Genomic DNA, 26,275 nt, shown 5'->3' on the forward strand with positions numbered 1-26,275 from the left:
GTGCGATGTTTAAATTTGATACAACTGCCAAGGGATTATTAAAGACTACAGTAGTTGCTAATACAATCATCTTTTTAAGTGACATGAGTGCACAAGAAGGACATTTTAGGATTTACGTGACCGAAAAGGAGTACAATTATACTTTATTGCATGTTTATTCCAAGATAGGGACATACAATCTTGTATTGCAATAGCCTTTTTTGGTTAAAGAAAACTTGCAATCCTGTAGTTTTTCAGCCAGCACTTGTTTTGCCCCATCCTTGGCGTGCAGGCCTGGGGCTTTTTTAAGGTTGTAAATGGTGATTTGAAGACAAAAAACAAAGTTGCAGGTACTGATTAATGTTAATTGCTTACATATATATCCTGCTAAGCTGTGATTTTTATCCACGGTGGATCATAGTATGCGGGACAAATATTCCTAAATATAGGACACAGTTGATTTGTGAGAATTCGTTCTTAAGGATATCTCCACCTGCAGATTCCTCACCTTTTCTCCCCACCTGGAGGGGGGTGCTGGCTCCATATCTGTCCCAGAAGCAGCATCCCTGTGATGTCAGTGGAGCTATTAAGGGCCCTGTCGGCATACTGATGTCAGTTCCCTTTTTTCTACATTATTAATGCATATTCCGGCCTCGCATCAGGAGTTAGTCGATATTGTCAACGCTTTTCACAATTTCTTCTTTAGTTGCAGTTTTTTTCACTATGTCATGACCCAAAGAGTCAGGTTTTAAACTGTGTGGGGACTGATGGTAAAATGTTCATTGGAGATCCACACAAAATCTGTCTTTAATGTGTGGGGTCCAATCAAGATGTCAAGGCCTGCAGCTCTTGTCAAAGTATAGATCTCAAGGCCATAAAAAAGAGAGAATCTAAAAGTTATGTTGCCACGTTCTTATCCCTAACCGCAAGTATCTGTATCAGAGCGGAAACCAGTGAAAGATACCATGGAGGATCTGCATATGCGGTTCTATCAGACCCGGCGTCGACTCCGGGGATGGATCCAGCTATCTTTCTTAACGCGATGTATGACATTTTCCAATGACACATGATCCAATTTTGAGCATCAGTTTCCATGTTCCACAATTGGGGAGCCGCTGGAGTGTCCCTTGAGTTTGTCATACAGCATAGAAGGCCTCCATTGTGTTGGAACCACTGCCTGCAGTGGCACTACTTAAGGATTCTCATATGCCAGCGTGTGCTAGTGACCAACAGAATGCAGGAATATAGCAGGCTTAGCATTGTCACAGAGGCTACTCCTGTACATCAAAATGTGCCGTACCATTGTACACAACGCCTCACAAGAAGGTATAAAGGCCCATTCCACCAGAGTTAAATCTTCTACTTCTGCCCCTATCTAGAGGCATGCCAGTGGCAGACATCTGCAAGGTGGCAACATAGGCTTCCCCCCACACTTAAAGCATTACTGCTTGGAGTATGAAGTGAGGAGGTAAGCAACTTTGCATGCTCAGTCCTTTAAGATCCAGTCATACACCATCCTCCGGTTCAGGTACTGCTTGAGGAACGTATTCAAAAGGTGAGAAATGTGAAGGTAGCAGAATCCAACAGAATTTTTTTTACTTTTCTTCGATAACTATCTTTCTGATGTATACTCGATCTACCTGTAGATTCCTTGCCTCCCTCCCTGTCGCACGTCTGTTGCATGGTTATAAGCATATCCTATTAGTAGTTCTGCACCTGCCTTTACGATGTTAATCTCCTCCTTCTGCCTTTAAAGCTTGTAACAAATGAATGGGAACCTGGAGAGCTTTCTGGCTCCAGTGACATCACAGGGACTCTGCTTATGGTGCCAGACCCTCTTACCGGCATGGAGAGTTATTGAAACATTTCTGAATTCAGTCTGAGATATTCAAAAGATGAGGAATCTGTTGGTAGATGGCGTATCCACTAGTAAGATTGTTACACAAGTAACTTTTTCAACGGGTAAGTAAACAAATTATTCAAGCTAACGGGCAAAGACAAGGGATGGGGAGAATCGAGGAATTTACCTTAGGAATTATCTCTATGTTATATCTTCCTGTAGTCACCAGGTTTTATTACAGCTAATTGGGGCAGTGTTTATGCTATGGACTCATACAAACATGTATTCAGGTAGATCTCCAGTATTGAAACTTTTATAGATTCACATGCTTGAATCATCCCCGTCGTCATGGTGGAAGTCCCATGGTAACATAAGAAATAGCAGTAGTACAACATTACCATAGACCTCCATAGAACAGAAAACTAATTTAAGTAACTTTTCAGCCTCATTTTAGAATATCCAAACTTCAGCCAATCACAGCTGAGACCTCCGAGTTCCCTTGCCCCAGAAAGCCACCATACCTCCGATTTCTTACCACACGTTGTGTGATAGGGAGTCTCCCTAAGCTCTGCTCTGTTACAATATTTTCTTCTCAACTTTTGACCTCCAGTTTCAGATTTAGCTGCTCTCAAGGTATTTCTTGGTCTTTATACTGTTGACCTTCCTGCTTTTGAGATGCCAGAGCCTAAAAAAGGGCTCTTTAGGCCCTGTATGACATGTGGGAAGTGTAGGCTATTCTCTGAAGACCCCCCAAAACAGTGTCTGTATTGCCTATACCCTGAAGACAAACCCAGGGAATGCAAATATTGCAGCACTTTTTCAGCTAAAACACTCAAAGATAGGGAGGGTAGGCTACAGAAGTAAGGACTGCTTCAGATTCAGAGTCTGAACTGACTGGAGGAAAAGGGCCATTCTTCCTCAAAGAAAAGAAAGGATGCCAGTTCCTCTTCACATGATGGGGATTTTATCTAAATCCCAGGACAAATCTGAGCCTAAACACCACAGGAAATCACAGTTAAAGGCTTCAAAACCCTCTTCAGCTCCTGCGTCTGCCTCTCTGACTCCTCTCAGTGAATCTTCTTGACTGTTGACAGCGTCGTCGTCATCAGATTTCACTCTCCTCAAGAAAAACTGAGGTTCCCGCACTGACGACGGCTTCATCGATGGCTACGGCGACGCCTGTTAAGATATCGACGGCATCGACGGGAGCTTCGACGATGGTACCAACAACGTTGTCGGCGACAGTTCCAGCGACTACGTCTCCGCAGACGCAAGCCATCCACGCACCGTTGATGGTACCATAGACGGTTGCATCGACGACTGCACCGTTGACGAGCCCGTCGACCAGACTGCCAACTGAGGGAGAAATCAGTCTCCTTCAGCACAGGAAAATTCAGGATTACTCAAAGATATCTCCTTTACCTCCTTCTCACCTTCTTGACTTCCAAGAGTCCGAGGATGAAGGCATGTTTGGCCCAGCATACAGTCCATCGCAGTTAAGGGTCATGTGCCAAGATTCTGATGATGAGGACATTGAAATCCATGATCCACCTTCTTATCTGGCAGGGGAATTTTCATTTGAGGAAAGAGGCACATCCTTCATGCAGAGGCTAGATTCCTTCTAGGAACACTATCCTTACGATGATAGAGAGGAGGAGCGTCATCAGTTCAGGGAACCATTTATGAACGTTCCAATGTCTCTGGTGTCTGATCTCCGTCACATGCTTAACGATTATTGCAAGTGTTTTCTGGATGCAAATGCTCCTCAGAGGCCCTTCCCTCCTCAAGAGATACCCACTATTCTTCCAGGCCAAAGTACTCCCAAATCCACATGGGAGAAGACCCTTGGTTTTAGATATGCTTTTTGATGGGGTGTGCTTATTTGGTACCCACATAGATGAGGAGTTCCAGTCTATCAAGAAGGACACTGATGCAGTCAAAGCCTTAGGCAATCTCCAGCAGCGCCTCTTTCAGTCCTTTCTGACTAGAGGTCGGGGACAATTCTTATCCCGTCCGCAATTTCAATAGCGGTGCCAACTGTATATGCAAACTACCTACCGGCCATATAACCAGTCTCTTCAGTCCAACACCGCTCAGACGTATTCGAGACCGGCAGAACGCAAGAGGCAGCAATCTGCTGGAAAGTCCCAAGACTCCAATAGAAGACAATGAAGAGCATCAGGCCCCTGCTACCATAGTCCCGCGCCATGATCACGTCTCCTCCGCATCCTTTCAGAAATGGAACTCCATTTCTTCAGACAGATGGGTTCTAGACATTTTCCAACATGACCACACACTAGAATTAATTCAGCATCCTTCAAATGTTCCACCGCGCAAAGTTCTGCTCTGTCACCTTCCAGATCTCAAGAATGAACTAAATTTGCTTCATCTCAAGCAGGCTATTGAGGAAGTATCCCTCAACCAGCAAAACCGGGGGTTTTATTCCCACTTCTTTCTCATCAAAAAGAAAAATTAGAAATGGATGCGGGTCATGGACCTCAGAATGTTGAACAAGTTCATAAAGAGTCAATCTTTTAGGATGCTCTCTCTTCAGGAGATTCTTCTTCTAATGGGGAAAGGGGATGTTCTGACATCTTTCGATCTCCTAGACGCCTATTTTCATATTCCCATTCACCCTCAACATGGAAAACTTCACAGGTTCAAAGAGGCAGGGCGCCATCATCAATTCAAAGTACTCCCTTTTGGTTTAAAGTCCGCTCCCAGGGTGTTCACAATCAATCAATCAATCAATCAATCAAAGACATTTATAGAGCGCACTACCTACCCGTAGGGTCTCGAGGCGCTTGGGGGGGGGGAGGTGCCGCTACTGCTCGAACAGCCAGGTCTTGAGCTTCTTCCTGAAGGAGAGGTGGTCTTGGGTCAGGCGCAGGTCGGCCGGGAGGGAGTTCCAGGTCTTGGCGGCCAGGTAGGAGAAGGTCCTTCCTCCTGTTGTGGCTCTGCGGATGCGTGGGACGGCGGCGAGGGCGTGGCTGGCGGATCGGAGGTGGCGTTTGGGGGCGTAGAAGTTGATTCGGTTGTTGAGGTAGCTCGGGCCTTGGTTGTGGAGAGCTTTGTGTGCGTGGGTAAGGAGGCGGAAGGTGATTCTCTTGTTGACCGGGAGCCAGTGCAGGTCTCTTAGGTGTCCGGAGATGTGGCTGTGTCGTGGGATGTCGAGGATGAGTCTGGCTGTGGCGTTCTGGATGCGCTGGAGTCTCTTCTGGTTCTTGGCGGTGGTTCCGGCGTAGAGTGCGTTGCCGTAGTCCAGTCGGCTGGTGACGAGGGCCTGGGTGACGGTCTTCCTGGTCTCTGTGGGGATCCACCAGAAGATCTTCCGAAGCATGCGCAGGATGTTGAAACACGACGAGGAGACGGCGTTGACTTGCCTGGTCATGGAGAGGGAGGAGTCCAAGATGAAACCCAGGTTGCGTGCTTGGTCCGTCGGTTTGGGTGCGGTGCCCAGGGCGGGGGGCCACCAGGAGTCGTCCCAGGCGGAGGGCGAGGAGCCCAGGATGAGGACCTCCGTCTTATCTGTGTTCAGCTTCAGGCGGCTCGTCGTCATCCACTCGGCTACCTCTCTCATCCCTTCGTGCAGGTTGGCTCTGGCGGCGGCGGGGTCGTTGGTCAGGGAGAGGATCAGCTGGGTGTCGTCGGCGTAGGAGATTATGTTGAGGTTGTGTTGGCGTGCGATGGCCGCGAGGGGGCTCATGTAGACGTTGAAGAGAGTCGGGCTCAGTGAGGATCCTTGAGGGACGCCGCAGATGACTTTGGTGGCCTCTGACTTGTACGGTGGTAGGCGGACTCTTTGTGTTCTTCCGACGAGAAAGGAGACGATCCATTCCAGCGCCTTCTCCTGGATTCCGACGTTGCTGAGGCGCTGCACTAGGGTGCGGTGGCAGACCGTGTCGAAAGCCGCGGAGAGGTCTAGGAGGATGAGGGCCGCTGTTTCCCCGTTGTCCACCAGGGCTCGGATGTCGTCAGTGGCGGCGATGAGGGCGGTCTCGGTGCTGTGGTTGGCCCGGAATCCAGACTGCGATGGGTCGAGGGATCCATTCGTCTCGAGGAAGGCGGCCAGCTGTTTGTTGACGGTCTTCTCGATGACTTTGGCTGGGAACGGGAGTAGAGAGATGGGGCGGTAATTCTTGAGTTCGGTGGGGTCTGCTGTAGGTTTCTTCAGTAGGGCGCTGAGTTCGGCGTGCTTCCAGCTCTCGGGGAAGGTGGCGGTGTCGAATGAGGTGTTGATGATGTCCCGCAGGTGGGGAGCGATGACCGCGTCGGCTTTGTTGAAGACGTGGTGAGGGCAGGGGTCGGTCGGAGATCCGGAGTGGATGGAGTTCATCGTGCGGACGGTGTCTTCGGTGTTGACCGGGGTCCAGGCGCGGAGGGTGGTGGTGGGTGGCGATGCTGCGGTCGTGGCGTGCGTCGGTTGAGTGCTGAAGCTGTAGTGTATGTCCGCGATCTTGTTGTGGAAGTAGGAGGCGAGGGAGTTGCAGAGGTCTTGCGAGGGGGTGATGTCGTTGTTTCCGGCGTTGGGGTTGGAGAGCTCTTTCACGATGTTGAAGAGTTCCTTGCAGTTGTGTGCGTTGTTGTCCAGTCGGTTTTTGAAAGCCGTTTTCTTGGTGATGCGGATCAGTTGGTGGTGTTTCCGGGTGGCGAGCTTGAGGGTGGTCCTGTTGTCCGGCGTGGGTTCCCTTCTCCAGGCTTTCTCGAGGGCTCGGCAGTTCTTTTTGGAGCTCTTGAGTTCGTCGGTGAACCATGGGGCTCTCTTGCTGCCGGGTCTGCTGGGCGGGGTCCTCAGTGGGGCGAGTTCGTCCGCGCAGTTGCTGATCCACTTCGTGAGGTTGTCGGCGGCCTGGCTGGGGTTCGCTGAGCTGGCTCACAAAGTGCATTGCACTGATAGCAACCTTCTTAAGACATTCAGGTCAGCAGGTGTTCCCATACCTGGGCGATTGGGTCATAAAGACTCCGTCTTTCCAAGCGGCAGAAATTTCAACAAGAGCCTGTCCGATTCTCTTTCAGTATCTAGGTCTTCACATCAATCTCGAAAATCGTCCATTATCCCGGCCAAATCGTTGGTCTTTCTGGGTGCATGTCTTGACAAAGAACTGGGCAAAGTCTTTCACGCTCAGGAAAGAATAATATGGATACGACAAAGCTTCTTTCAACAAGAAGGTTCGCTTGTGTGAGGCATTACAAGTCCATGCTAGGGATGATGCCCTCTTGCATCCCACTCATTCCCAATTGCAGACTTCGTATGCGACCGCTGCAGGAACAGCTTGATGCATAGTGAGTTCAGTTTAAAGGCTCCTTCAACGACAATGTTCGTATTTCAGCATCAATGACTGCTGCCATGGCCTGATGGATGGTCGGGGACAAACTGCGGAAGGTCTTTGTTTCATCCACTCTGTACCACAGCTTGTGATAACTTCGGATTTGTTGATGGACAAGTGGGGGGCTCACCTTCAACACAAGTGGTCCAAACAGGAATCAGAGTCTCACATAAACATTCTGGAGCTCAAAGCAGTGTTTTTACTCTAAAGGTTTCCTGCCTCATCATAGGTGCGTCGGTGCTCGTCAGGACGGACAACACTACAATGTTTTACCTCCGAAAGCAAGGCGGAACGAGATCTCAGACACTTTCCCTTCTTGCGTAATAGATATGGGGATGGCTAATTGCCAATCACATCTCCTTGCGAGTGGAGCATGTGCCAGGGGTTCACAAAGAGACGGCAGACTCTCTCTAAGCAGGGCCTCCAAGCAGTGCTACAAATGGGAACTCAACAACCAACATTTGAAGGAGGTGTTTCAATCCTGGGGTTACCCAACATGAGATCTGTTCGCTACATTCCTAAACAAAAAGTGTCCTCTTCGCAAGCAGACATCCGCGTCAAAATTCATGGGGAAACGCTTTCCAGTTTTCATGAACTAGGATGTTCGCCTGTGCGTTTCCACGGTTTCCACTCATTCCTCGAGTACTTCAAAAAATGAATTTGGGGATTTGAAGCTTTCCAAGGAGTGTACTAACATACTTCAGAAATCTCAAGCATTGTCTACGTTCAAATGTTACACAGCTAATTGGAAGAGATTCTGTACTTGGTGTATCTCGCAAGCATTACATCCATCCTCTTCATCTCCAGAGGAGGTGCTGCTTTATCTCTTGCACTTAGCGAAATCAGGACGTTCTCACTCTTCATAAGAGTTCATCTTGCTGCAATTTCTAGGTATTGAAGGCGTTCAAACCAAACTGCTTAGTGTTCCAACCGACTGATCAAAGAATTTATGAAGGGACTTTTAAGAGTTTTCCGGCCTGTAATGCGTCCTACAGTTTTGTGGCAATTAAACACTGTTCTATCTCAACTGATGTGTCCGCCTTTTGAGCCAGTGCACAAATGTGAATTAAAGTTTCTCTCCTGGAAAGTGTTTTTTCTCTTGGCCATTACATCAGCCAGACGTTTCAGTGAAATCCAAGATCTCTCCATAAAGTATCCGTAGCTGCAGTTTTTACCGGGCAGGGTTATCCTATGCCCTAACCCATCTTTTATACCTAAGGTACCTTCAACTTACCACTTCAATGACCCGATTGTTTTACCAACATTCTTTTGTAATCCATCCTCGACAGCGGAAAGGGCGTTGCATTCTCTGGGCATCAAACAATGCTTAAAGTTTTTTCTGAAAATAACTGAGTCATTCCTTAAATCCTCTAGGTTAATGATCTCTTTCTTGGCACCCAGGAAAGGACAAGCCTTGACAGGGGCCAGCATTGCTCGTTGGGTCACCTCCACAACTTCCTTCTGTCATGAAAAAGCTGGTTGTTCGCTTCTTGTGAAAGCACAAGCTCACTCTATCAGGAAAGTGGCGACTACCTCAGCCCTGTTTGCGGGAGAATCTCTCCCGGACATTTGCAGGACAACAACATGGACAAACGCTCACACATTCACAAAGCATTACTGCCTTGATGGCTGGAAAAAGACAGATATTGCTGTTGGACAAGCTACACTCTGATGCTTTTTTGCTTAAAGTAGGCAGCTTTTAGCCTGCTATGGTTTTCATAAAATGTGTGTAAATTTGTATGCTTATTATTCTCTTCTTGGTTTTCTGATGCTACAAGTTTTCGTTATGGTGGGATGGTTCGCCTCCCGCCACCATTTTCTTTGTGTTTTTACTGCTTACTAATTGGATTCAAGCATGTGAATCTATAAAAGATTCAAGACTGGAGAAAAAACAAGTTACTTACCTGCACACTTGGTTCTCCAGTATTGATATATTTCATAGATTCACATGCAATCCTCCCTCCTCCCCGATTAGGCTCACCAATTCCTTCAGAGTTTTTTTACCTTTACACTTGTGCTCGCAATCTGAGGTATGGTGGATATGTGGGGAAAGGGAACTCGGAGTTCTCAGCTGTGATTGGCTGAAGTTTGGATGTTCTAAAATGAGGCTGAAAAGTTACTTAAGTGAGTTTTCTGTTCTATGGAGGTCTATGGTAATGTTTTATTACTGCTATTTCTTATGTCACCATGGGACTGATGACGGGGAAGATTCAAGCATGTGAATTTGTAAACAATATCAATACTGGAGAACCACAGTGTACAGGCAAGTAACGTGTTTTGTATTTAAACAGTGAGTTACCTTAATTAGATAATAGTTTGTGCCAAGCTTGAAAGTTGTGGTACCAGAGTCCTTTATCTGATGTTACAATACTTACGGTAGTGGCTGATACTGAGGTATGGTGAGTCCTCGGCGAGCAGTATATTGCATCCTATGCTGGAGTACCACGTTTTGAAATCCGAGACTGGTGTAATATTTGGGCAGAACACTACTTCAAGTGCTTTGGAAGAGCATGGCGCAGCAGCATTTGTCGGTCCAGTGTATTGGTTTCAAATCCGCAAATCCACAGAGAGTCTCAGTTTCCGTCTCAGCTGGGAGGACCCACAGTTGGCAAATTTCATGCAACAAGTGTGTGGGGTTGCAGCTCAGGGGTGCCTATTAAGGGATGCCTTTCTAAAGGAAGTGGGTAGTTCATATCCATGCTTATATGCTGGACAAGGCTATTGCAGGGGCTTGTCATGGTAGTGGCGGCTAGACTAGCCACCTAGCCAGCCAGTGCTCCTAGAGAGGACAAAGTAGGGAATTCTTCCCAACCAGAGACGTTGGCAGAGGAGGCTTAGAGGCACCACTATTGCTTTAGGTGAATTTACAGGCAAGGGAAAACTGGATGTTTGTAAACGAGTAGAGGCTGTTAATAGGAGACCTGTGGGTAATAAAAGTTGTAGAAGGCTTTTACATAGTGTTCTGGGGTCTGCCAAAGCTGGTGTGCAGGCCATCAATCCTTCACTTCTCCCAGTAGGAAGGTCTGTTGGTAGATTTGGAGTTCGAAGGGATCCTGTGTGATGAATCAGTGCTCACCCAAATGGGTTTCCAAGCAAAATATTTCTTGTCAAGAGGGAGGACAAGGGACATAGGCCAGTGATCAAGCTTCAGGAATTCTCCGAATGATTGGTGTACCAGCATTTCATGATGGAGGGCAGTCATTTCATAAGCGACATCCTGATGAGGGACGATTGGTTAGTCCATCTAGACTTAAGATGCGATCCAAATATGGAGAACAGTCAGGTACAGTCTTTAAGTTCTTCCAGTTTTCAAGAAAGAACCAGGTTTCAGTTCAGCCCATTTATTGGGACTGCCATCTGCACTGTGGTGCTTCACAAAGTTTCTGAAGCTAGTCACAGAGTTTCTGATTCTAGGGCGTTACTCTTCATTGTTTTGTCTTGGTCTGATGGTTTGTTCAAGTGTTACCAGTCGGCCTGGTTGTGATGTACAGGTTTTTGAATGACTTAAGATTTGGATCTTGTTGGGATGAAAGTTGTCCACATCTTGAACTTCCTTTCAGAATTGTTTGAAGATGGATTGGTGTACAGGACATTTAACCCATTCAGGTGGGCCATTGTGGCAGCTCATGGGCTGATTAATGATTTAGCAGTAGGAGACACAAGTTGTTATGCAGACAATTAAAAGAAATTTGTCAGTCAGCCCTACCAGATGATAGATACTTAAACCTCTGGGTTGTTAATGTGGTCTTGAATTTCGTGATGGCTTGGCCATCAAATGAATACCTCTCCAGAAAGGATCTTTCAGCAAAACCTTTTCTTATGCCTGGCGTCCTGTCAGAGGGTTTGTGATGTGATTTGAGGGCCTTTGAATGGCTTACTTGAATCATCGTACAAGATGGTAGCTACTCAAACCTCTGGGAATGTTCCTTAGGGGTCCAGTCTGATATGGGGTTAGCGCCTCTAAAGTATTTTTGTTCAATGGCGGACTGAAGGACATAATGAGAGCAGTGGACCGGTCACCTGAATCCACAATTTAGGAGTTTTTTCATAAGCCAGTTCAAAGGACTGCTTGCCGGGTAGTTAGTCAGCTTTGAGCATGCGTGATCCTCTCCTCCAGGTCCAGAAAAAGCATGTAAAATGTCCTAGCTTTGTGAAGGAAAGTTTCAATTCTATTAACAACACAGATTGAGAATTATCCCTCCTGGTGGCAAGGGTGAACAGTCTTCCCAACCAGAGTATGGCAAGCATGTTTGCACCATGAGTTGACCAGAAACCGGAGTGAAGAGGGCATCCTATTCACTATCATCATCTTCGTGTACTTTATTAAATTGAAAGTTTCCTTTGAGAATGCTACAAAATTGTAAATGTTGTCAGTTTCCTTTTGTGCAATGTTTTGAGGACGACATTTGTAGCGTTGAAGGGTGCGAAGGGCAATCCGGAGTGGTCCTCCCTCCCAGAGCACGGGTCCTAGCCAAGTGGTCTATTTTCTGAAAGAATCTTTCAAGTATCCCGTAGGGAGTATTTTGGAATATGTAGGCGACCCTGGGTGGCACTATCATTTTAAAAACTACCACCCGTTCCATTAGTGAGAGCGGAAGATTCAGCCAATGCGTTATGAGCTTTTCTAACTGTAGCAAGTGCCCTTTTTTATATAGGCCCCCCTCCCCTTTTTGCCTGGTATCTAATAAAAGTTTGAGAGAACGGCACTGGGATCCCACTGTCCAGGTCCCCAGTGCCAGATCTCTTTTAGCTAAAACTGTACAATTGTTCCCCAATGGCGAATACCTTTTGCACCCCCTGAAAGTCTCTAGTAAATGGTACCCCTGGTACCTTTGGCAAGGTGGCTAAACACGGTCCGTAAGGGCTGCGGCATGTATTGTGCCACCATACGGGACCCCTCAGCACTAACATGCAAACTGCCATTGCAGGCTGCGTGCCTTGGCATATAGAAAAGTGATGAGATGACATGGCACACCTCCTGTGTGCCATGCTTGCAGCCACAGACACTGTATGCAGTGCAGCTAAGTAACCTCTACAGCAGACCGTACAGCCCTAAGGCAGGGTGCACTATACTACATATGTGGACATATCTACATGCGCAGATATGCCCCTGTGATGTCTACGTTCATTCTTAGATACTACAAGTGAACAGGGAAGCCATTTTGTGAACATGTGCTGGACACAGGTGTTTACGAGTTCCCCAGGTACATGATGGCTTCACTGAAACTAGAGATGTTTGGTATCAAACATCTCTTATTAATAAACCCACACGGAGTCTAGTGATGGATTTATTAATACATGCAGCCAGAGCCTTAGAGCTGCCCCCTGAAACCTACCAACTACTAGTGTGCTGGCTGTTGTAAACCAGCCTGCCACTACAGACAGATTTTTGACCCCCTTTCAGGTGAGAGCCCATGCTCACTGAGGGCAGAAACAGTGCCTGCTCCGGCCTGAAGTGTTGTCACCTGTTCCAAGCACAATGGCTAAGTGAGCAGCATATCAAGGCATATGCGACCCAATGCTTCCCCAAACAAGGGAAGTGCCACCCTCCTGCCCTGGGCCCATTTGTGACCATGACAGATGGGAAAATAAGCTAGTTTGGAGGCGTGTTCCCTTCTCAGGCTAGTTCCAACCCTAAAGTGGGCTACCGGATGTGAAAACAAATTTTGGAATTCCACAGTTGTAGTTTTGGCATAATTAGACTCTCTGGGTCAGGGTTATGCCCACTTCCCACAGGAAGTGGTCATATAGTGAGTGTAGACTCCCTAAAGGTAAGTAGCCCATTGGCTACTACCCATCACTCCCCTTAATGCCGCCCCTAAATTAAGTATTTAGGTGGCACTCTTGACATCAGGGACTTAAAGTCAATGGATTTAGAAGAAGAGGACAAAGAAGAGCCACAAGAAAGCGAGAATTGTAGACTTCCTGTGGATTTTTGGCACCAAACCCTGTCTTCCTGCACCAGTCTCGACAATTATGACCAGCAACTCTTCCAGCTGTCAAAAACCCCAGAAGACTGCCAGCCTTTCGCAAATTGCCTGGAACCTCCCTTGGAGTAGAGGAGCTACTCCCCTACAGTCCGCAGGCACCGTAAACGCAAAGTCTAGTTCACTGAGCTGTCTCTCCCCGGCCTGTCTGACGCAGCAGCCCAGCAGGAAAAGGAACCTGTGCTCCTGAAGGTCATATTTGTCCTCCACCAAGTGAGAGGACACCAGGACTAACCGGAGTCGCACATGACCAATACCTGGGGTACCAGATCCCTCACAGCAAACGTAGCCCATGAAATGCCAATCCGGGCTGCCACTGCACCAAGACTGAGCTGCCATCGAGGGATATCAGCACTGCAGAAACACGCTTCCAGAGTGGCCCAGCTGTCCTGATTTTGCACCCCCAACTGGCGAGACCGACAAGGCCCTGGACACACAGAACCCGGCCTATCTTTCCATTCTGCACCCAAGCACCCTAGCCCGGGTACTGATAAACCGGCTGTGCCCCCTTGTTCCCAGGACCTTTGTCGCCCGATCCCCCACGTTGGGAACTCCTGGACTTGTACCTTAGTCTTCCTCTCCAGCCTGTTTCAAGGCGACTCCCCACTCCTCCCCGTAGTTCCACCGGCATAGCACGCCCAGCTACCAACCCGACCAGCACCTCTGCGCCAGGACGCCCCAGAGCAGGTAATGAGAATCTGCTGGTGGTACTTTGGATCTTGGTTCCCTACAACCCTAAGGAGATCTCCAAAAACCGACCATAAATAAACTGTAGGCAACATCAGCCTTTTCTTCCGTAGGGAAGCATTGCTGCGTAAAGACTCATTGAAGTGAACTGTTTACTTACTTGTGAAAATTCGTGTTGGAATTAGTTCTTACCTGATAATGAATTTCTTGGTATCAAAATGTATATAAAAGCATAATTATTTTTTTTCTAAATTGGTCTCTAATTTATTCTGAATTGTGTGTCTCATTTATTGCCTCTCTGAGTACAACAAATGCTAAGCACTACCCTCTGGAAAGCCTAAACTGCTCGCCTATTCTGCCACAAAAAAAGAGCATTTAGTGTTCTCATTTTTGCCTCTGTAAACCAAAAAGGGTTGCCTGGACTCTTCACACGGTGTACCTCGATTTGGTCCACCATATAAGGAGCCAACTTCCTACATTTGTGGTTCAGCTGTGGGGTCCAGATTTTGCATTTGCTAATACAACTTGGTCTTTAGGTGCCTCCACGAAGTAAATCCACAGTTGAATTTAGCTACAAAAATATTTTTGAACTTGTGTAAGTGTTTCCACATTTCTAAACTTGAACTATTAGGGGCTTGGTTAAGTCCCTCAGTCCAATTGTATTAGAATTTTAGAAGTATCCCAGACAGTTAGGCCTTCAAAAGTATAGTCTGGTAGATTTTCTTTTTCTAACTTTCTAGAAAGGTCCAAACTGATCTATGTTGTTCGTACATACCCAACAAAAGGTAGTAAATTCTAGAATTTGCAAAGCACATTTCTGATTTGAAACCTCAATTAGAACTATTAGAGACACGTAGTTTTTTAGAACATTTTGGAAATGGAATTTCAACTATTGCCAATTGGTTTGCTACTGCTGGAGTAGGAATTCTGAAAGCTATACTTATGGCAATATAAATAGTTAGGTGTTTGCTTTTTGATCTTGTTAGCTTTTTTCAAAGGCTGTAGAGATTACATTAACCGAGAAAGAGCAGAAGAATAGAGAGAATTGGCATTAAATGATCCTATGTGTGAAGACTATTGGAAAGCAAAACAATATGAGAGTTTGTTAAAGAGGAAAGATTCATCTGAGGATGAGAGTGAAATGTAATGATTAGTTTGTGAACAAAGTGGAATGACTAGGTAACCATCAAAGGGTGGGATTGAGGGAGAGTTTTTAATAAAATGCGAAATAATATAGTGTTCGAGGCATGTGGGCTGCTAAATTCATATCTTAGCATTAGATCGCCGCCTAGTGTTGGGTCCGGATGATCGCACATTGTTGTCCTGGAAGAGTCTTCGAAGTATCCTGAGATAGGTGGCTCCTCCCCTGGACTACAGTGCGCATGGGCATCGGCTCCATCCCCAGATTGTTTTTTTCCGCCATTGGGTTCGGATGCGGTTTCGACTTCTCTCTGTCGGACCCGAGTAAAACGGACTTTTTACGGCCAAAAGGTCTTGTATTTTATAGCGTCGGTATTGTTTGCGCACGGTCTCGAGTTCTTCCAACTCTTGGAGTCGGATTCAGCGGAGTTTTTTCACTCTTCGGACGTCGAGGCCTTCTCATCGCGACACGACCGCAACTTTCCAGCATGGAGCGGAGTCCGTTTAAGTACTGTCCGCTCTGTGGGTCTAAGTACCCACATATAGACCTGCACCCGGTCTGTAACAAGTGCCTTTCACCGGACCATGACGACGGCAAGTGCAAGGCTTGCGCTCAGTTCCGGTCTAAGAAGACTCTTAAGCTCCGGCGCGCGGTGCGCCTGGAGGCCAGACAAGCGGCCCCGGATCCAGAAAACATCTTCGGCGACCAAGAAGAAGATGAACAGGGTCATCATCTCCAGATATCCCCACCCGAAACGGAGGTCGAGGCGGATCCGGTGGACGACGACGGAGTCGCGGATCAAGGCCTTGAATACGTCGACGAGGTAGGGGACGTCGAAGAGATTTATGGGGCCGCGGCAGATAGCTCAGGGGACGAGCTATGCCCCGAAGGTTTCGAGGATCACGATCGGGTCACGGGATCGCCAGTCGGCCTTACCCAAGACCCCGTGCCGCAAGCCACGGCCCCGCCATCAGGCCCGGCCACGGACGTACTTGCTGAGCAGGCCACATCGAAACCGAAACCTACGGTGTCGACTACACCTAAAATGGCCGACCCGGAAACGAAACCGAAACTTATGGACTCCAGCGTCCCTAAAATGGCGGCCGGCCCACAGAAAACTACTGCACCCGCCGCATCGGCTCCGTCGACCTCCGGTCCGCAGAAGTCGAAGAAGTCGGTCGATTCCAAAGGGTCAAAAACGGCGCAAGAGGAGGGATCCTCTACAAAGGGTGGTCGGCACGGATCAACCGCAGCGACACCGTCTAAGCACGCCAAGGCCAGCGGCACGGCTCCGGCTACGCCTGGGACTCCGTTAGTCGGTCGCGTAGTGGACACGGAACCGACGCAAGCGCACGGATCGACAGCTGGCACATCTGCGCATCGATCCAAGGACTCTGGGTCAGCGACGACAGCATCGGCGTCCACACCTAAGAAAGGCCACCATGACGTCGGATCCGAGGGGAAGGTCAAGACATCCTCGTCGGCGCCAAAAGCCACTGTCAGTGAAGCGTCCCCCATCGCCGCTTCGCTACAGAGAATCAGGGACAAGGCCGCTGCTACGTCGGCTCCGTTGCCGTCGCCTCAGACGCCGAAGGACGCTCCGGCAAAGCCTAAGAGTAAGCTTCTCTTCCTTCTGCCGCCGAAAGAGGCTCCGAAGGCCTTTTCCACGAAATCGACGCCAAAGAAGTCGGATTCTTCTACGGCAGGTGCACCTTCAGGTCGAGAACTCGAATCAGAGGACGATTCTGAGCACTTCATCGACGCCAACACAGGCAAATTAACCCTATACAAAAGGAGGATCACTTCAGAGCCTCTAGACTCCTATGTCATCCCACTAAAGAAAAAATGGGTTCCTCTGGACGCTTCTAACCTCATAGAGCCTATCCAGCCTCCTCCTAGAAGAAGCCCTACTCCCTCACCAGAACAATCTGAGGGTGAGGGATATAATGAAGAGGACCAGTACACCTTCCCCATCAATGAACCAGATGCACATCCAGATGCATATGATGACACTGGTGACCAAGGCACCCAGAGTGTGGGGCAAGACCCACAACCTTTCAGTGCACGTGCATCCCCAACTGAGGATTCTGCAGGTTTTTCATGCACTAATTGAGAGGGCAGCTGCTAATCATGATGTGGACATGCATGCTGACCCAGTTGAAGAAGACTTTCTCTTTGACACCTTTTCAGTCTCTGAGAGGACTGTAAAGACACTGCCTATGCTCAAGGGAGTCCTCAAACGTGCTGCGGACATCTTTAAAGAACCTACCAGGGCGAGAGTGGTCAATCCACGTATTGAAAAAAAAGTACAGACCAGCACCTGCAGACCCTGCATACATTCGGGGACAGTTGCCGCTAGACTCCCTGGTGGTCGCCAATGCCCGCAAAAGGGCCAACTCCCAAACAACGGGTGAAGCTCCTCCCCCGGATAAGGAGTCCAAAGTACTAGAGGCAGGGGGCAAAAGAGTAGCTGCACAGGCTGCTAACTTTTGGCGTATTTCTAATACACAAGCACTCTTAGCACGTTACGATAGGGCGCATTATGACACCCTAGAGCAGATTGTACAACACCTGCCTCCACAGTTTCAAGAGGGCACAAAACTGCTTATAGAGGAAGGCAAATTAATCTCCAACGCAGCCATCAAGTGTGCACTTGACGCCGCAGACACAGCAGCTAGGGCGATCAACACTAGCGTCATGCTGAGACGACAAGCTTGGCTCCGCATATCTGGGTTTAAACCTGATATTCAAACAACCATCCTTAATCAGCCAGTCAATCCTGATCGACTGTTTGGTCCAGATGTTGACACCACCCTCGAAAAGATAAAAAAGGACACAGAAACTGCTAAGTCCATGGGGGCCCTACAGTCACAACAGTTTCGTGGCAATAATTTTCGTCGCTCAGGTGCACGTGGAGTCACCAGAGGACAAATGGGTCAACAATCGCAATTCTCAAGAGGTGGAGCACAATCCTCGTTCACAAAACAGAACAAGGGAGGTTACAGAAAAAACAGCAACAGAGGTCGCGGCAGAGGAAACAACAACTCCCGCTCCTCTACCCCAAGCAAACAGTGACTCTCTGTCACTGCCCCCCGACCACTTAACACCTGTCGGGGGGAGACTGCAGCAGTTCCTGCCCGTCTGGAGACATCACCACAGACAGGTGGGTGCGACAACTTGTACAGTACGGTTATTGTCTGGAGTTAAAATCCACTCCACCCAACATTCCACCAAGGCAACGTCCTATGTCCGCAGAGCACTTGCACTTATTGCAGCAGGAGGTAGTGGTGATGCTGCAAAAAGGCGCAATCGAGCTCGTGCCGGTGAAGGAGGAAGGCACAGGGGTGTACTCCCTGTACTTCCTTATTCCAAAGAAGGACGGATCTCTCAGACCCATTCTAGATCTACGTCCCCTCAACCTGTATATACTGTCAGAACATTTCCATATGCTCACACTGCAACAGATTCTTCCCTTGTTAAACCAAGGGGACTTCTTAGCAACCTTAGATCTCAAGGATGCTTATTTCCACATTCCACTACACCCGTCCCACAGGAAATACCTCAGGTTCACTATTCAAGGCAGGCATTACCAGTTCAAGGTCCTACCCTTCGGAGTCACCACAGCCCCAAGGGTGTTTACCAAATGTCTGGCGACAGTAGCAGCGCACCTCAGGAGGCAGAACATCCATGTCTACCCCTACCTGGACGACTGGCTCGTTCAAGCCAAGTCGGAACAACAGTGCGCCGCGGACATGTCGACCACCATTCACCTCCTTCACAATCTAGGTTTCTCGTTGAACTACCCAAAGTCGCATCTTCAGCCGGCACATGTCCGGCAGTTTCTAGGTGCGACGATCAATACCCTGACGGCCATGGCTCAACCAAACCAAGTCAGGATAGACAGCATGCAGTCTCTAATCCAGAAGTTCAGACCACAACACTCGCTTCCAGCGAGAGTGTTCATGCAGTTGATAGGCATGATGGCCTCCTGCATCTTCATAGTCCCTCACGCACGGTTACATATGCGCCCGCTCCAGGAGTGCTTAGCGAATCAGTGGACACAGGCTCAGGGACAATTGACAGACCTAGTGTTGGTTACCAGTCGGGCATACGACTCTCTGCATTGGTGGACTCCACACAACCTTTGCAAGGGCCGACTGTTCCAAGAGCCAGTGCCACAGGTTATCCTGACAACGGACGCATCTCTCCAGGGATGGGGAGCTCATCTGCTCACTTACACAGTGCAGGGACTATGGACGACGCAGCAACAAAAGATGCACATCAACTATCTGAAACTGATGGCAATCTTCATGGCGATCAAGTCCTTCATTGTACATCTGTGCAACAAGGTAGTGTTAGTCCGGACGGACAACATGACCGCGATGTACTACATTCAAAAGCAGGGAGGCACCCACTCGCCACAGCTGTCTCATCTGGCTCAGAGCATGTGGAAGTGGGCCATTCAGAGGAACATTTTCCTCATGGCAGAACACCTCCCAGGAAAGGACAATCAGATGGCGGATCTGCTCAGCAGGTACAGCCATCAAATGCACGAGTGGGAGATACACCCATCTGTCCTCCACCCGTACTTCCAGCAGTGGGGTCATCCGGAGATAGACCTGTTTGCCACAAAAGAAAACGCAAAATGCCAACACTTTGCCGCCAGGTTCCCTCACCCACAGTCGCAGGGGAATGCGATATGGATGAACTGGTCAGGCAAATTTGCGTACGCTTTTCCGCCAGCCCCTCTGATACCGCTGGTGGCAAGAAAGCTAAGGCAGCACGCGATGACTCTCATCCTAGTTGCTCCAACGTGGGCACGCCAAGCATGGTACACCACGTTCCTCGAACTCTCAGTGGTACCGCATCAAAGACTGCGCCTCACGCCCAGACTTTTGACGCAGAACCATGGAGAAATTCAGCATCCAGATCCGCAACAGCTCAACCTGGCGATCTGGCTCCTGAAGTCCTAGAGTTTGGATACCTTAACCTACCTCCGGAATGCATGGATATCATCAAGGAGGCAAGGAAGCCAACTACCAGAGCATGCTATGCTGCGAAATGGAAGCGTTTTGTCATTTACTGTACATCCAATGACATCAACCCGCTAGATGCATCTATCCCTGACATCATTTGCTATCTGTTGCATCTTTACAAGTGCAATCTAGCGTACACTTCCATTCGGATACATCTATCCGCCATAGCGGCTTATCTTCAGAACAGGCAGCATCTCTCGGTCTTCAGAGTGCCTGCCATTAAAGCCTTTCTTGAAGGCCTGAAACGAGTCATTCCCCCAAGAACACCACCAGCTCCGGTGTGGAACCTCAATGTGGTCCTCACCAGACTGATGGGACCACCTTTTGAGCCACTGCACTCGTGTGAACTCCAGTTCCTAACGTGGAAAGTGGCTTTCCTAATAGCTATTACGTCACTGAGGCGTGTTAGTGAGCTACAAGCGCTCACAATCCAAGAGCCATTCATTCAGATTCATCCAAATAGGGTAGTGCTACGCACTAACCCCAAATTCCTTCCGAAGGTGGTGTCACAGTTTCATCTCAACCAAACTATTGACTTGCCGGCATTCTTTCAAAACCCACAAACGGTGGCGGAAAGAATGCTCCATACCTTAGATGTACAGAGGGCGTTGATGTACTACATAGACAGGACACAACCCTTTAGAAAGACAAAACAACTTTTTGTTGCCTTCGCACCACAACACAAAGGCAACCCTATTTCCAAAGCAGGAATAGCCAGGTGGATTGTTAAGTGCATCCAGATATGTTATCAAAAGGCCAAGCGCACTTTGACAATACCCCCAAGGGCGCACTCCACACGCAAATTGGGGGCATCCATGGCTTTCCTAGGGAACATTCCTTTAGAGGATATTTGCAGAGCAGCCACGTGGGTTACACCACATACCTTTACAAAACACTACTGTGTTGATGTACATTCCAAGCAGCAAGCTGCTGTAGGGCAGGCTGTTCTCAAAACGCTTTTTCAGGTTTCTGCAGCTGGCACGGGCAACCGCCGCTGATGGAGGGACTGCTATGTATTCTATGCTAAGATATGAATTTATCAGCCCACATGCCTCGAACTGAATATGCTACTTACCAGTATGCATCTGTTCTTGGCATGTAGGGCTGCTAACATTCATATCGCCCACCCTCCTCCCCGGTGCCTGTCGCAGCTGCAGATATACTATTGTATTCAATCATTAGCATGGACATCCTTTACACTTTTCACTCCATCTTCTGCCACAATGGCGAAAAACAATCTGGGGATGGAGCCGATGCCCATGCGCACTGTAGTCCAGGGGAGGAGCCACCTATCTCAGGATACTTCGAAGACTCTTCCAGGACAACAATGTGCGATCATCCGGACCCAACACTAGGCGGCGATCTAATGCTAAGATATGAATGTTAGCAGCCCTACATGCCAAGAACAGATGCATACTGGTAAGTAGCATATTCATTATAATGAAAGTGCAGTACTAACGTGCAAGCTTAAATTAAAACAAAATGCGTTAAAAGTGCAAAATATGTACTAATCAAACTTACACGTACTAGGCCTCAAATGGCTAAAGTAACACTGTTTGAAAAGTGTATTTGCTTAGAATGCTTAAACATGCATAAATTGTTTATTTCTTGACCTTTCCGTGAACACATTTTTATAATAAATAATTCCATTAAATTTTCTCATATTTTGCAGAATGTTTCTACTACACAAAGATCACTGTTAACAGATTAGTTTAAGTCCTTTAATGGGGTAAAAATGCAGCATATAAAACAAAGTTGACTTTTTAACTAACTTGTTTTTTTTACCAGTGAAGGTTTTCCTTTTTGTTACATTGATGTTTCAACTTGTACATAGGCCATTGTTTAGAAACTTGATTATTTAGAAACTTAGAAGTGTAGTTTAATACCTGGGAAAGTAAACCTTAAGGAGAAATTGACTCACATGAACTAACCGTGACAACTTAGTTGCAAATTTAACATTACTGTTTGTGGACTATTGCATTTCGGTGAAAAGACTAGGGGCCACATGCATCAACCTATTTAGGAAGTGCAAACGGTGCAAATCGGTAAATTCGGCCGTTTGCGATTCCTAAATTAGTTTTTGGGATGCATCATACATTTTTGTGAAATTCGCTATTTTTAGTGATTTCCAAAAATGCGATTGCTTTTAAGGAATCGCAAATTTGCGATTCCTTAAAAGCAATGCATGATTGTTTTTCAAATTGCGAATTAGCAATTAGGGGGTGCAAATTACCACGAGGTTGCATCTCGTGGTAAATTGCGAAAAGTTATGAAAATGCTCAAAAATGCATTTTTTAAACTTTCATGTTACAGACAAACATGTCCTTAGGACATGTGTGTGTGAAACATGCACTTTAAAATACATTTCAGGGGTGCAGGAGGGGGGGGTCCTTTGGACCCCCCTCTGCACCCTTGCAATGCATCAAACAAATGGGATACGCAAAATAAAAAAGTGCAAAACGGCATTGATTCATATGGGCCTCTAGGCCCATAGGAATCATTGTAATGCCATTCCTTAACTGCGATTCGCAATTAAGGAATTGCAAATACCGAAAATTAAGAAATCCTAAAAACTTTTAGGATTTCTTGATGCATAGGATTTTGCAATTCCTAAACTGCGATTCCTTAATTTTCGCAATTTAGGAAATGCAAAATCCTACATTGATGCATGTGGCCCTAGGAGTGATCTATACCACAAGAGCATCTAACGATGCTTGGCTGATGGGAGACGAAAGAAGCAACATGTTGCAAAGCCTAAGAAATGTGTAGTCTGGAATAGTGCCTGTTCCTAAAGTAGGCTCAGAACCTTTTCCCCAGACCACTTTTTGCCTCATTTTCTATTGCAATTCATTTATCCTGCTCTATTCCACCTGGTTTTGAGACTGAGTTTCTTGAACCTCTCTTTATGGGAAGTTCTGCTTTGAATTATATTTGATCTTTTGAACTGACTTTCATGCTGAATTCTCTCACTCTCTCGAACTAGAACTTTTTAAGGGTTCTAACTGGCTCCTTTCTCCCCTATTCTTAGAACAGGGATTCTTTCGTTTATGGAATGCGCTTAAATGCATTTTATTTTATGTATTACTCATTGATTCATTATCGATTTCGAATAAAATTATAATGACTAAAACTTGATGAATTTATCTTGTGATCAAATAAAAATGATTTTATAAAAGACATTGAATAATAAAAAGCTTTAACTCATATCAATCTCTCTTAATCGACTGAAAATAGACTGATGGTGATTATAATTCATGCGATGTATTGCTTTCCTCTTCTGTAAAAATAGCAGCAAAGCCCCCTACGAGGAGAAATAATAGAGCGGGAATTGGCCAATGTGATGGTAAACCAAGATTCTTTCAACTGAGAACTGATTCCCGCTCCAGCACCTTCATTGTCTCCCAGCAGGCCTTCGATACGACAGAGAGCACTCCTACACTGCTCACAGATTGCAGTCACACACTACTGACAACATTCTCATTCTTGCGCGCACTAGCAGTCACACTCTACCAAAAGCTCCCTCTAAACTATCTGTAAACTCACTGGATCTGGGTGATAACTGAAAGTTCCTCTTGATGAATGAGTTTGTGGGATACTGTGGATCAGAGAGCAAGTGAATGCAAAAATGAGTTAGTGAATGGATTCATTTAGTCAAGGGTTAATAACTGAGTGGATGGGAGATAGATGATTGAATGCTTGGGCGGTTGGATGAGTGACGTCATGGATGAATGCATCCAGGCCCTTTAAGTTATAAGCCAGGCCTATTGGTTTTACTAGTACTTGTTTTTTGTGCAACAAGATTTCGGTTTTATGGAAGATGTTGCATACTTTTTATTACTGGGATCCAGAACAACCAGTGGCTCTCCATGAGGGCCCAAATCAATTTCGAAATCATAAGAAGTGCACTTTTTAGTCCATGCTGGATACTGGGTTCTAAAATAAGCATCCTGGAACTGAGGTAGCGTTACTAACTTCCCTGTAATTTTAGCAAAGCTGAGTGGCTGAACGCCAGTTTGCTTTGCCAATTCTGAGGTAACTTATTATTTTATTTTTTTTACTAAAATAATTACTTACGATTCTTTAAATCTGAATGGCACGTTTCCTCAGTGATGCTATCTATTCCTGCTTGGAATTGCATTAAAATTGCCTGATTATTTTTCTTGCTACTTAATGGTGTTTGCCTCACCAACATTCTAATTACATATTTATAATCTAGCATTAAAATGAAGTAGTCCAACATGGTTTGTTGTTTCCCAAATAGGCAAGAGAATTGTTCTTACAAGCAGCAGAACAAGAACAAAGTGGAGCTCTTTGCGAAGGTATGCAACAGTTATTTATATGTATTTCCCAAACTATTGCTTATGCACCACGATGAAGCTGTCATTTGTTTAAAATTGAATATCAACAGAAAATGGCGGTACTTGCTGAATTGGCTTTATTGATTTTTCTATTGGTTCCCGAATTTTAAATGTGAAATTGCCCTAGTTTCTCATGTTTTCCACTTGCAGGCACTTATGCTTTTTGAACTCACCCATCAATGGCGTTCTTTTAATTCTCTAAATGAATTGGGACGGTGAGGACTTTACATCATAACCTGTCTGTTTGTACTAGTTTTCTTTCAGCTTTTGGTCCTGATTGTGGTAAACACAGTCAGATGTCATCGATCCTCTCCTTGCTGTTTGTCAATTGTCCTAAAAGTAAGCTCACTGTTCAGTACTTGCTTCCACGAGGAATATTCAGTAGGTATATAACACGCAATTTCCTCCGGGTCCTATCTGATGTTCACTGTTATTCAGCAATATTGAATTTCTTCCCTCACTTTTGTGTTTTTATTTGCCTGTGCATATGGTGATCTTTGGGCATGTTAACTGTGGATAATCAAATCGATTTTGGACAAAGACACTAATGTACAATGCTGCATCTTTTTTTAAAAAAACAGATCAAAAAGAGAATTGGTAGATGGGAGTCAGGACGTGTGTGCAAAAACAGCACTGTACCTCTTTCTCTCCAGGCTCACCTCTTTTATCCCGGTAGCAGTTTGAATACAGCCCTGAGGCAGTTAATTTTTCTGTCTCGCAGAAACTGGATTACTCAACAACGGACTCTGCCCATTTGTTACTTAACAAGCTTTTTAGGTCTTGTGACCTTAAATGCGCGCAAGCGCATTGAGGAACGAGAATTCAAGTGCTCAAAATCCTCATGAAACCACCAGCTTTTTGCTGGCGTTTTCATGAAGTTCACGTGAACCACGTGAACGCGCACCAGGCACTCCTCCCACACCTCACAGACATCTGTTCATTTCTCCTGCACAAGGCTCTCCTCCCTCCCCACATCAAAGGCATCAATCACCCTCCCCACAGGCTTCCCCAGCGCTGCCCCGCCCCCTGCTTCACTGCCAGGCCATCTGTTCCCTGCCAGACCTCTCACACCTCCGTCACAGCATGCCTGTTTATGTGCTTGTAATTATTCATGGCCGGCCTCCTCTCACACCTCACGGACATCTGTTCATTTCTCCTGCACATGGCTCTCCTCCCTCCCCACATCAAAGGCATCAATCACCCTCCCCACAGGCTTCCCCAGCGCTGCCCCGCCCCCTGCTTCACTGCCAGGCCATCTGTTCCCTGCCAGACCTCTCACACCTCCGTCACAGCATGCCTGTTTATGTGCTTGTAATTATTCATGGCCGGCCGCAGGCCGGCCTTACACTTTTAAACTGTTTCTTTCTCAATCATAGCAGAATTGTACTGCTTTACCAAATGTTTCAGAATTTCAGACACGCACTTCCTTAAGAGTAGTGTCACCACCCACTGTCCAGTTCTATATTTCTTTGGACAGTCTCGTCCTTTATAAACTCGATTGTTTTTTTTGTGTTACTGCAGTTGGGTGTCATTGTTCCCGCATTCGGGTGTCGGGCATGTGTTTGTTTTCCGTTGTATCCCTTTTGTGTGGAATGATTGTCAGTGCGATAATTTCCTCGGCAGTAGGGTCTGAGTTTCACACCTCCCCACCGGAGGTCATATTGGTGGCTGCTTGTTACTGTACACTGCGCAAATTGGAACCACTGTGGAAAACACCGCACGTCCATGCTTGGGGTTGCCAGTGCCCCTCTCTTCCTTGTGGTGACCAGCGCCCCCTACCCCTGGACATGAGGGCCATTTAAATGGATGCCTGTCCGTCTTCGGACCCAGTCTTTTGTTGTTTGAAAAAATCAATGCCTTTGCAGTGAGGTCTGCTACACTGACGGTCCACGTCTTGGGAAACTCGAATGTGCGCACGCC

At 46.9% G+C, this 26,275-nt stretch overlaps 1 protein-coding gene across 4 annotated transcripts in view; it reads left to right on the forward strand.

Moving 5' to 3' along the window:
* Positions 1-26,275, forward strand: part of FBXO9 (F-box protein 9) — a 407,092-nt gene that overhangs the window by 87,952 nt on the left and 292,865 nt on the right. For all 4 annotated transcript variants that reach the window (XM_078647941.1, XM_078647942.1, XM_078647943.1 and 1 more), the window contains one exon: positions 24,259-24,316. In XM_078647941.1, the coding sequence (XP_078504067.1) occupies positions 24,259-24,316 (58 nt within the window). The remainder of the gene's footprint in view (positions 1-24,258; positions 24,317-26,275) is intronic.

This window comes from Lissotriton helveticus, chromosome 6, assembly GCF_964261635.1.
Source record: "Lissotriton helveticus chromosome 6, aLisHel1.1, whole genome shotgun sequence".
Classification (NCBI taxonomy): Eukaryota; Metazoa; Chordata; class Amphibia; order Caudata; family Salamandridae; genus Lissotriton; species Lissotriton helveticus.